General features: G+C 54.6%; 1 protein-coding gene across 1 annotated transcript; it reads right to left on the bottom strand.

The window, feature by feature from the left end:
- Positions 1–4,424: 4,424 nt before the first annotated feature.
- On the bottom strand, positions 4,425–11,502 carry LOC309891610 (ATP-dependent RNA helicase DDX25-like). Its single transcript, XM_082785958.1, has 11 exons — positions 11,143–11,502; positions 10,999–11,046; positions 10,527–10,662; positions 10,334–10,426; positions 10,097–10,199; positions 9,001–9,115; positions 8,336–8,513; positions 7,392–7,629; positions 6,699–6,861; positions 6,210–6,398; positions 4,425–4,615 (listed from the first exon to the last, which is right to left on the bottom strand). Exons 1-11 carry the CDS (start codon positions 11,375–11,377, stop codon positions 4,554–4,556), a joined length of 1,560 nt encoding a protein of 519 aa, XP_082642084.1. The 5' UTR covers positions 11,378–11,502; the 3' UTR covers positions 4,425–4,553.
- Between the last annotated feature and the right edge of the window lie 530 nt (positions 11,503–12,032).

Below are 12,032 nucleotides of genomic sequence, written 5' to 3'. Positions count from 1 at the left end.
AGGTCTCTGTCTGCAGGGAGTGCATGAGCCTGTCGTTTCCAATGGAGGTTTACAGAGATACTGCCTGAGCGAGTTGCGAGCAGGTGGAATGTGGGTGGAACATGGGGGAGGCCTTCTGCAGCATGAGCTGCTTGGCAGGCAGAGTACCTGAGTGATTGTGCAGGGCACTCCCTGCAACCCGTACTCCTGGGTGGGCTGAGAAGAGGCCTCCTGAGGACAACAGTTCCTTGTAGCCCTGTGGATGCTGGCTGTGAGGTCACTTCTGTCCCAGCACCTGGAATTTTTCTGGTCAGGGCAGCAAGCAAATCCCCTCCTTCCCTACCTCGCCTTCCCAGGTGCCCTTATACAATAGGTATGAAGACTGGGAACTTGAAGGTCACAGATTATCAAGGGATGTCTCTAGATCAGCTAACCTGATCCTTATGGGTGACTTCAACTTCACAGACATTAACTGGGAATACCAACTGTCAATACAAACAGTATTCCTAATGAATTCCTAACAGAATCACAGAATCACAGAATTTTTTTCTAGGTTGGAAGAGACCTCAAGGTCATCGAGTCCAACCTCCAACCTAACGCTAACAGCCCTCCACTAAACCATATCCCTAAGCTCTACATCTAAACGTCTTTTGAAGACTTCCAAGGATGGTGACTCCACCACTTCCCTGGGCAGCCTGTTCCAATGCCTCACAACCCTTTCAGTGAAGAAGTTCTTCCTAACATCTAGCCTAAAACTCCCCTGGCTCAACTTAAACCCATTCCCCCTCGTCCTGTCACCAGGCACGTGGGAGAACAGGCCAACCCCCACCTCGCTACAGCCTCCCTTGAGGTACCTAAAAAGAGCGATAAGGTCGCCCCTGAGCCTCCTCTTCTCCAGGCTGAACAAGCCCAGCTCCCTCAGCCGCTCCTCGTAGGACTTGTTCTCCAGGCCCCTCACCAGCTTCGTCGCCCTTCTCTGCACCCGCTCAAGCACCTCGATGTCCTTCTTGTAGCGAGGGGCCCAAAACTGAACACAGTACTCGAGGTGCGGCCTCACCAGAGCTGAGTACAGGGGGACGATCACCTCCCTAGCCCTGCTGGTCACGCTGTTCCTAATACAAGCCAGGATGCCGTTGGCCTTCTTGGCCACCTGAGCACACTGCTGGCTCATATTCAGCCGACTGTCCACCATCACTCCCAGGTCCTTCTCTGCCTGGCAGCTTTCCAACCATTCCTCTCCCAGCCTGTAGCTCTGCTTGGGGTTATTGCGCCCCAGGTGCAGGACCCGGCACTTGGCCTTGTTAAACTTCATGCAGTTGACCTCAGCCCATCGGTGCAGCCTATCCAGATCCTCCTGCAGAGCTTTCCTACCCTCAAGCAGATCGACACACGCACCTAACTTGGTGTCATCTGCGAACTTACTGAGGGTGCACTTGATGCCCTCGTCCAGATCATCGATGAAGATATTAAAGAGGACCAGCCCCAGCACCGAGCCCTGGGGGACGCCACTAGTGACTGGCCTCCAACTGGACTTGGCTCCATTCACCACGACTCTTTGGGCCCGGCTATCCAGCCAGTTTCTAACCCAACGAAGCGTGCGCCAGTCCAAGCCAAGAGCAGCCAGTTTCTTGAGGAGAATGCTGTGGGAGACGGTGTCAAAAGCCTTGCTGAAGTCAAGGTAGACCACATCCACAGCCTTTCCCTCATCCACCCAGCGCGTCACTCTGTCATAGAAGGAGATCAGGTTCGTCAGGCATGACCTGCCTTTCATAAAGCCATGCTGACTGGGCCTGATCGCCTGCTTCCCCTTCAAGTGCTGCATGATGACTCTCAGGAGGATCTGCTCCATGAGCTTTCCTGGCACTGAGGTCAAACTGACAGGCCTGTAGTTTCCTGGGTCAGCCCTCCGGCCCTTCTTGTAGATGGGCGTCACGTTTGCTAGCCGCCAGTCGATTGGGACCTCCCCCGATAGCCAGGACTGTTGATAAATGATGGACAGTGGCTTGGCCAGCTCCTCTGCCAGTTCCCTCAGTACCCTTGGGTGGATCCCATCTGGCCCCATCGACTTGTGCACATCTAAGTGCCGTAGTAGGTCACCAACCAGTTCTTCATGGATAATGAGGGCCACATCCTGCTCCCCATCCCCTTCCACCAGCTCAGGGTACTGGGTATCCAGAGAACATCCGGTATTGCCGCTAAAGACTGAGGCAAAGAAGGCATTGAGCACCTCCGCCTTTTCCTCATCTCTTGTAACTAAGTTTCCCCCCGCATCCAGTAAAGGATGGAGATTCTCCTTAGTCCTCCTTTTTGTGTTGATGTATTTATAGAAACGTTTTTTGTTATCTTTAACGGCACTAGCCAGATTGAGCTCCAGATGAGCTTTGGCCTTCCTAATTTTGTCCCTGCACAGCCTCGCTACTTCTTTAAAGTCCTCCTTAGTGGCCTGCCCACTTTTCCAAAGCTTATAAACCCTCTTTTTCCTCCTAAGATCAAGCCACAATTCTCTGTTGAGCCAGGCCGGTCTTCTTCCCCGCCAGCTCGTCTTTGGGCACGTGGGAACAGACCGTTCCTGCGCCATTAAGACTTCCCTCTTGAAGAGCGCCCAGCCTTCCTGGACCCCTCTGCCCTTCAGAACCGCCTCCCAAGGGACTCCACCAACCAGTGTCCTGAGCAGCTCAAAGTCAGCCCTCCGAAAGTCCAATACAGCGGTTTTACTGGTCCCCTTCCTGGCCTCGCCAAGAATAGTGAACTCCACCATTGCGTGGTCACTCTGCCCTAGACAGCTCCCGACGATCACGTCCTCCACCAGTCCTTCTCTGTTTGTGAAGAGAAGGTCTAGCGGGGCACCTCCCCTGGTAGGCTCACTAACCAGCTGCGTCAGGAAGCTATCTTCCACGCTCTCCAGAAACCTCCTAGACTGCTTTCTCAGGGCTGTGTTGTGCTTCCAGGATATGTCAGGGAAGTTGAAGTCCCCCACGAGTACAAGAGCTGATGATTTTGCAACCTCTGTCAGCTGCCTGTAGAATTCCTCATCCGTCTCCTCATCCTGGTTCGGCGGTCTATAGCAGACCCCGACCAGGACACTAGCCTTGTTGTCCCTGCCGATCCTAACCCAAAGGGACTCGACCTTGTCATTCCCAACCTCGAGTTCTACAACCTCGAAAGACTCTCTAATATAGAGAGCCACACCACCACCCCTTCTATGCTGCCTGTCCCTTCTATAGAGCTTATAGCCAGGCATTGCAGCACTCCAGTCATGAGACTGGTCCCACCACGTCTCCGTGATGGCAACCAAGTCGTAGCCTGCCTGCCGCAGAAATAACTAATGCACACTGAAGCTAACTTCTTGGTACAGGCACGAAGGGGAAAGGTGCCTCCAGGATTTGTTGTTTGTAAACAGAGAAGGTAAAGTGGCAATTTGTGGCTGTCTTGGCCAAAGTGACCATGAAGTAGTTGAGTTTAAAATCTTTGGTGACAGGAGAAAAACTCCACTCAAAATGTCATCCTTGGATATGAGAAGAACAGATGTCAGGCTATTAACCACTTCATAAGGTCCCTTGGGAATCTGTTTCTGAAGGTGTCAGAGTCCGTCAGTGCTGGTCACTTTTTAAGAGCCATCTCTTAAGAGCACAGGAGCAGGTGATTCCAAAGTGTTAGATGTTAAACAAGAAGGACAGAACGCTGGCTTGGCTGAGCAGGAATCTTCTTCTATAACTTAGGCGGAAAAGGAAAGTCTATGGACACTGGAGGCAAGTTCAAGTGACAAGGGAGGACAACAGAAATGCTGTGTGCCTGGAAGGAGAAAAGTGCGGCCAAAACTCGGAGTTGAAGCTGGCCAGTACTGTCGGAGGCAACAAAAAGGGCTTTTTAAAGTATGTCAACACCAAAAAAGGGACTACAAGTAACAGTGGTCTATTATTCACCTCACAAATAGGGTCACAGACAAAGCAGACATCTAATGTCTTCTTTGCCTCTGTTTTCAACACCGACCACGGGCCTTGGGACACCTGGAGCCCTGTGTTGAAATCCATTACTCCTTGTCCTGTCACTACATTCACTGATAGACTCCCTTTCCAGCTTCCTTGTGGCCCCCCATTAGGTACTAGAAGGCTGCTGTAAGGTCTCCCCAAACCCTGCTCTTTTCCAGGCCAAACACCCCCAGCTCTCTCAGTCTGTCTTTATCGGAGAGATGCTCCAGCCCTGCAATCATCCTCGTGGCCCTCCTCTGGACTCGCTCCAAACGGTCCATGTTGTTAAACCCCTGCATGTTCTGTTTTCAGGTGATTCATCATGACACACAAAATTATGGCTGTAAAAACCTCAGAGACAAACCAAGGAAGTTTTATTACCAGAAAAACAATCGCAAGAATCCCAAAACTTTGAGGGATGAGGGTCGTGTGTGTCTTTCCCCCCACTCCCCCCCCGCTCCCCTCCCATCTTCCCATTTTGTAAAACATCACAACAAAACCAAGCATCTTCAGGAACTTTGAAGAAAACTGGGAGATTTCCCAAACCTTTTCCCATCCATGTTAAACCAAAACTTGGATTCACTGGAGCAAATCCTGACATTTTGCTCAGTTGTCCAGCTGTTCCAGCTCGTCCATGTCATCTGGGTCAAGCCTCTTGATCTCGGTCTCTGAAGAAAGAAAACAAATGTCAGTGCCTGCCCAGGAGTTGGCAAAGGCATAGCACTGCTGCTCGGGGGCTGCTAGCAGTGGCAAACCCTGGCAGCCATGCCCAGGACTCTCGGCTCTGCCTTCCACAGATGACATAAAACAAGCTGTGAGCTGTTCAGAATGTGGCCGGAGGTGAGAGGTTAGAAACCTGCCCAGCTGTTTGCATCAAACCCAGTTGAGTAGAGGTAGAGGTAGAAGTGACACAGATTCCAGCTATCTCAGGACCAACTGGCCACCTCTGGGATACGGCTTCCTGGCTCAGTGCACGTGCTAACCTCGCTCTGGGCTGAAAAGCTACCCAAAGTGCTCAGCATGGCATTTCCACACTGCGGAGTTCAAAAGATAATCAAACTTTGAGAGAGCACAACAGACACAAACCTGACCGACAAATGATAAGGGACGTATGTAGTGATGGGAACCCAAACTGATCAGTCACACTGACTGATGGAGCTCAGAGTGTTTATTCCACAGAGGTTATCCGATCAAGGACCTTGGCAACTGGGCAACGTGGGAAAAGGAGGAAACAAGCAACAAAACACCTGACACAGACCTGACAAAACCAATGAGACAATGACGAGAAACTAACCTCACCACTCACACTCATTGGTGGGCTATCGAGAAACTACAGCTGCCGCTTCCCAGAAGAACCACCTGCACTTTACAGCTGGTAAGGCTGTGAGCCAGGGGGACCTGGACTGGAAGGGGTGTGGGAACTGGGAGGGCTGTACAAACCCAGGATGGGACGTGCAGGAGGAAAGGGAGGTGGGACGTGCAAAGAGGGGGTAAGCAGGAAAGGGCATAGAAGCGGCCACTTGCATGTGAAATGGGGCTAGTCGGTGTGCTTCTTTGGTTTAGCCCCGACACTGATCGCCACGGTCTGTCTTGTAGTCTTACGCCTGCTTAAATCTTTTCCCACTTCTGTCTCCCTGTGATCTCACACTCAATCCCTGGTATGTGTGTGTGTGTGTGTACGTGCGTGCGTACAGCAGAACAGCAGTACCTTCTCACCAGCTACTGCTGAGACCCGTGCATGAATGAAAACTGGTGCCAACTCCTGCAGTCAGACAGGGACAAGGCTGCCCTTGGCCTCGGCTGCCACCTACTGGAGCCACTGCAGGGGTCTCACTGCAGATGCTGCAGCAAGCACGGTTCTTCAACTCCCAGCCACTGGGCTGGGGATGCTGTGCATCCAAAAAAACATCTGCTGGGGGGCACCGGAGTGACTGTGACTGTGTGTGCGTGTACATGATGAACTCGAAGTGACAGCTGCTGGAGGCAGAGGTGAGCATCTGTACCTCCTACAGACTGTGTGGGTATGGAGGGGGTATGTGTGTGTGCATTCACCCGCAAACTTCAGCCTGGGCCAGCTAGTGACTGTGGGGTACCTCGGGTCCACGCCAGGGTATCAGGTGCGTGGGTGGGGTCCGTGCCCAAGAGAGCAGCTGCAAGAGGTGGCCACACTCCTGACATCCCTTAACGCTTCCCAATGCACTCCTCATCCACGTGTCCCTCAGCTCTTCGCAGCGTCTCAGAGCTGGGCACAAGGATACTCACGGAAATGCTCCTCTATACTGTGCACGAGGTACGTGGTCTGCCTTTCCACCATGTTGAAGGCAATGCCCTTCTTCCCAAAGCGGCCCGTTCGACCAATGCGGTGCAGGTAGGTCTCAAAATCCAGCTGCTTCTCCTGATTAACAGGGAGGCTGAAGTTCACCACGATGGTGACTTGTGCCACATCAATCCCTGAAAGACAGAGAGGTTTCTCGCAACCAGGCTCCCACAGATCCGAAGGCAATCACCTGCGTCCAGATCGGGGCTAGTCCACTTGCAGTATAAAGCGGTCAGCCCTGGCTCTGCAGCACACACTACAATGACATGTCAAGGCAACAAAAGACCTACATGGAGAGGCCACGGAGCACGGGTTGTGTCACCAGAAACAAAGCAGCATCGTGTGTCCCCTGTGAGTTGATGGGCCATGGGGCAAAGCAAGGGGATTCCCACACTGCAGACGCTGCCAGGGTGTTGCTTTTCAGGATACGCTACCTCTAGCACAGACGTTTGTGGTGATGAGGACCTTCTCCTTCCCATCGCGGAATCTCTGAATCACATCGGCCCTCTGCACTATGGTCAGCTCTGCCGTCAGCATGGCGACCTGGTGCCCATCTTTGCTCATCTCCACCGACAGCCAGTCCGCACTCCTGCGAGTCTAGATGCGTGGGAGAGGCAGGAGGAGCTTTTGCAGCAGCTCTGCTGCTGCTGCTCCTCTCAGTCATTGCCTATCCTTCACTGCTAAGCTTCCCCTAAATCCTTTCAGTTGAGCCCCTGCTGCTTTTTAACAGGCAGAGCCTCCAAAGAAGACCAGAGCGATGCAGGCGAGCAAGAAGCCCAACACAAAGTGCAAAGGGCAAGGAAACACAGTATGTTTCCTATGCAATGCTCCCTGGGGAAGCCAGGCAAACGGGATCTCAACCGTCACGACAGATGCTGCTAGAACACCTCTTTTAAAGGCTGCACTTGCTGCAAGTCATCGTGCCCGTGCTTTCACGCTCAGCTCCAGCCAATCTAATGGCTGTGCCAGAAGGGCTGTCCTTTAAGTGCTGCCCAGGTGCTTCCCATCCCTCCCTTCCTTTTGATGGTCTCAGCAGAAGTACTGAGGCCACGCTGTAAGACGGATCGTTTACAAACCACTGACTGCAAGGACACCACCACTCTCTCCTGGCAAACTAGCTGCTTTACCTGGCAGAATATCATAGCCTGCCCAATGGTGATGCTGCCGTAGATGTTGCACAGGGCCTCGTACTTCTCCTCTCTGTTCCTGCACACAAAGTAGTACTGCCTGATATTGCTCAGGGTCAGCTCTTCCTGACGGAGCTTTATTATGATGGGGTTGGAGATAATTTGCTTTGCAAAATTCCACACTGTTTCCTTGAAGGTTGCAGAGAAAAGCAGCATTTGGCAGCCCCTCGGTAAAGCCCTAGAGCACAAAAAGGACTTGTTACCCCTGAGGCATGCTACAAGCTACCTCTGGATGAACAGGCTTTGGAAACAAAGGGATTCCTCCATCCAGGGAGGGCCATTCCTCACTCAGCGCAGCACAGCACAGCACTCCAGAATGAGTCAGCCCTACGGAAGAGGCCTGTCGGAATAAGCTACTCTGCATTTGCAGTATTATTATTCCAAAAGGCTATCTACTATCGGAGGAAAAAACACCCAATTAACACTTGGCCTCCTTCTTTGCACCCGCAGACACCGCTCACACACAGCATTTCCACGTGCCAAGGACAGGTCCCCGTATCCCCTGATTCTCGAGCTACATTTCAAGCCCTGTCATTCACTCTGTAAAGACCTTCATGGCCCACAGAGTTTTTCAAAGCTGAGCAACCAGCAAAAAGTGGGGGAGGAGGATTTACTTGTCTACGTTCTGATCAGGAGCAAAGCTACGTCTGGCCAAGGACATCCAAGGGATGTAGCAGTCAGAGACAATTTCTTTGGCTCCCTTGTTCTGCAGTTTCTTCCACACAAAGTGGATTTCTTTCTTCCTCTCTCTCCCTCTCTCTCTTGTCTTTTCCTGTCTCTCCTCTTCTATTTCTTTCGCTACCCAATGTATCTAAGGGCATCTCGAAACACCGCATTTGACTATCTCAAATTGTGGCAGGACACAAGCCAGCACTGGTATTCACCTCTGAATGCGAATGCTTTGGTACGAGAAGCCCTGACGGTCCATCATTACGTCAGCTTCATCCAGCACAAACAGGCTGATTCTCTTCATATTCACCACTCGCCGTTTGAAACACCAGTCCAGCATTGTCCCAGGAGTCCCGATGACAATCTGCTCCTCCAGCAAGGCGCCTGGCAGAACTGCAGGAGGAGAAATCGTATCACACCACCTCAGTGCAAGGAGCATTATGTTTCTCGGCCACACACACCTGGCTGCGAATGAGCAGGGTAGTATCCAGAGAGACAGGGACTCAACATCTGCTATGTTCCGACTGCTTGAGCATGGTTCCAACCCTGCTGCGTCAGCTTCGGACTGCCTAGCAATGCCTTTGAGGGGGTCATTGCAAAGCGGAGCTCAGGAGCTTAAAATTGCAGGGAGCCATCAAGCAGGGCTGACGCTTCCCTGACGCCTTGTCAGGTGGAAACCAGCAAAAGGGGTGCCCCACCTCTGAAAGGAGACAGCGGTCACGAGAATGACTCCTTAGAAGGCACGGGAATTCACACGCCGTTTCATGTGCCTTCAGAGCTCCGCACAGCTCCCGCTAGTTCACAGCTCTCACAGCATCCCGCTAGCTCCTTACAGGACTGTTACACCGCCCGCAGCTCCGCTCAGCAGGGCTGGACTCACCTCTGTTTCCCTGAACAGCGTACGTAACCCTGATGTCGGCACAAAACTGACCCATCTTCTCGATCACATGTCCGATCTGCAGGGCCAGCTCGTAGGTTGGAGCCAAGCAGAGGCACTGAGAGATAAGACAGCTGTCAGACAAGAGCCACATCTTTTAAAAGCACGCAGTGCCCCTGGCATGGCATACCCTACGCAAACGAGAAGGCATTTCAAAGGAACGGAAAGCTCAGCACGCTGAAATCTCACCGCTAAACTCTTCCAAATCTGCAGAGGGATCAGCAACGGCAGTCGCATTTGCAGCTTTGGAAGGTAACCTGGAAGGTACAGCTGAAGGCAGAAGGGACTCAAGGCAGCTACTAGGAGAGGTCCCTTCTTTACTGTGAGGGTGACAGAGCGCCAGAACCGGCTGCCCAGAGAGGCTGTGGAGTCTCCTTCTTTGGAGACATTCTAAACCCGCCTGGATGCCATCCTGCACAGTGTGCTCTAGGTGATCCTGATCAGCAGGGGAGTTGGACTAGATGAGCGTCAGAGGGCCCTTCCAACCTCGCCCGTTCTGGGATCCCATGATTTCTGCTAGGGAAATTTGTTTCCTCAGGCACAGTGCCATTTGCTTCTGTGCCCGGCTTTCAACTGAGAGTTTAAATTACATAGGATGCTTGAGACTCAAGACTTTGAAGTGCAGCACCCAGCCTGCGTAGGTGCTTCTGAACCCAGAGAGGTGCCTTGCCTTCTCAGGAGCTTTTACGGCACCAGAAACTAGCGCAAGTCACAGCAAACAGCTGGAGTCTCTGCACGTGCTTCTCAAAACTGGCTGCATGCTCCTCAAAACAGAACGTCAGGATACCTAGGGCCTGGCTAAATCCACTGCTACCCAGTAAAAGTACCCTCCTTTAGCTGGCAGCTGCATCTGCTCCCAAGCTTTCTATCCAACCTCCCTGCTGCTGGGACGCTACCTGGGTGTTTACCAGCCCACTACAGCGGCTACAGCGGCTAGACCACCGTTGAGACTGGGACAAAACCAGAGCTCTGTCCACGGACAGCGGCTTGAGGGTGCAGCCAAACCCCTGCCGCATGGCCTTTCCCCTTCCTACGTTACCTGCGGGTACTTCTCTGCACCGTTAACTCTGCTCAACATCGCCAACACAAAAGCTGCCGTTTTCCCTGTCCCTGACTGGCTCTGTGCAATCAGGTTTTGGGGCCTGCAAGGCAAAGGCTGCTTAGCCGAGCACAAAGGCTTGGCGTCCCCGCACCGGCACCCCGACGCCACGGTGCCGCAGGGGAGCCAAGGCGGTGGTGGTACCGCTCTGCTCACCCGGGCGGCCCCGGTACTCACGGATGGGCCAGCAGCATTGGCAGAGCTGTCTCCTGGATCTTGGACGGCCTGTTGAAGCCCATGGCGTAGACCCCCTGCAAGAGCTCCTTCTTCCTGCCCAAAAGCACCAAAAGCGACCGTTCCACAAGGAACGGCTAACAGCGCCCAGGGGCAGCTCCAAAGCCCGCCTGCCTCGGGGCTGCCGCCTACTCACAGGGGCAGCTCCTCAAAGCTTTTCACCGAGAAGAGAGGCGAGCTGGGGTCCTGCTGCAGGATCTCCACGTGATGGCTGGACTCCACGAGGGACGTGTGGATCAGCTTGTTCAACAGCGAGCTCTCCGCCAAGTCCACTAGAGAAGGCGCGGGCTCGTGACAAGCCCCGGTGCCCAGGAGAAGCCTCCCCTCGGGCCCCCCGTCCCACACACACGGGGCTCTCCAGCCATCCGCCCCCACCGCCCCTGCCACCGCCGGCTCTTCGCCGAGCTCTTCTCCTGCGCAACCTACCTCAGTCCCGAGGAACCCGGCTGGACTTCACGGCAGCCTGGCACCCTGCCCCGGCCCACGCCTCCGCTGCCCTCGCCTGCTGCCGAGGCTCCGGGAGCTGCCGCTCCCCCAGCCCGGCCCCGGGGGTGCCGGCCCTGCGGCCTGCGCGCAGGCCCCGGGGGACAAGGCCCGGCGGGACCCACCTCTGTCCTCCTCCTCGCTCTCCTCGTCCTCGCTCGTGCAGGCGGGCTCTGCCACGGGACAAGACACACGACGCTCAGCACCTCCCCGCAGCCCCGCCCGGGCCGGCCCCGGCACACGGGGCCCCGAGGGGGGCCGGCCCTCACCCCGCTGCCGACACGGACACAGCTCCCGGCGCCGGCCCGCGCACCGCTGCCGGCGGCCAGGCGAGCCGCACAGCCCGCACAGCCCGCGGCGCCGACGGCAGAGGCGGCCCCGGCCAGGGGAGCGCGCGGGGGACGGGCTGCCCGGGGACGGGCTGCCCGGGGACGGGCTGCCCGGCAGGAGGCTGCCCGGGCCCCGCGCCCGCTCCCGCCGCCGGCCCCCGCCGCCCGAGGCCATCGCGCCCCCGCCGCCGCAGCTCGCGAACCTTCCCCAGGCGCCGCCGCCGCCGCCTGCTGCCCCCCGGCGGCCGGCAGGGCGCAAGGCGGCTGCCGGCGGGCCCCGGACAAGGAGGGCGCGGAGGGGCCCCGCACGGGCCTACCCCAGAGTTCAGCCCGTAGGACTAAGAGCACAGTCCTAAACTCCGGCTTGGTCCGGGACCACGTCCCTGGGGAGCCGGTGCCAGTGCACGACTGCCCTCTGGGTGAAGAACCTCTTCCAGTCGGCCGGTTGGCTAGTAACTGGGTCACCCATCTCCAACAAGGGCCGGAATAAGTTTAATATTGCCTTTTGTAGTATTTGGAATTGGAAATTGTTACAACGAATGTCCATGTTAGCTTCCTTGACAAAAGTGCATGGCAAGGTATTGAGGGGTGTTGTAAGTTGCCCCCTTAATTAATTTTCAGAGCATTGCATTAATAATAGAAAGGAATTTATTGAGTGTGGGAATAGAAATGTTGTTTTTGCAGAGTTACGTTGTTTAGAAGGAGGGAATGTGGTACTGAGATATGCTTACAGTGATAAGAAAGTTTAGCAGGGGACCTTGTAAAATGCAGACAATCAGACTCCTTAGGACAATTAGGTGAAAATCATGGTGTCAAGTCAAGTCAGATAA

This window comes from Aythya marila (assembly GCF_965140915.1).
Source record: "Aythya marila genome assembly, contig: HAP1_HAP1_SCAFFOLD_158, whole genome shotgun sequence".
Classification (NCBI taxonomy): domain Eukaryota; kingdom Metazoa; phylum Chordata; class Aves; order Anseriformes; family Anatidae; genus Aythya; species Aythya marila.
The sequence above is the reverse complement of the archived record's forward strand: the minus strand, read 5'-3'. Positions and strand labels throughout refer to the sequence as shown.

Bases quoted from the DNA above. Each gene is read 5' to 3' on its own strand.
- LOC309891610 (XM_082785958.1), bottom strand. From the start codon at position 11,377: ATGGCCTCGGGCGGCGGGGGCCGGCGGCGGGAGCGGGCGCGGGGCCCG. The intron at 10,663-10,998 runs GTGGGTCCCGCC...CGCCTTCTCTAG, and splicing joins GAGCGAGGAGGAGGACAGAG to TGGACTTGGCGGAGAGCTCG. The intron at 8,514-9,000 runs GTGAGTCCAGCC...CTCCTCCTGCAG, and splicing joins CGCTGTTCAGGGAAACAGAG to TTCTGCCAGGCGCCTTGCTG.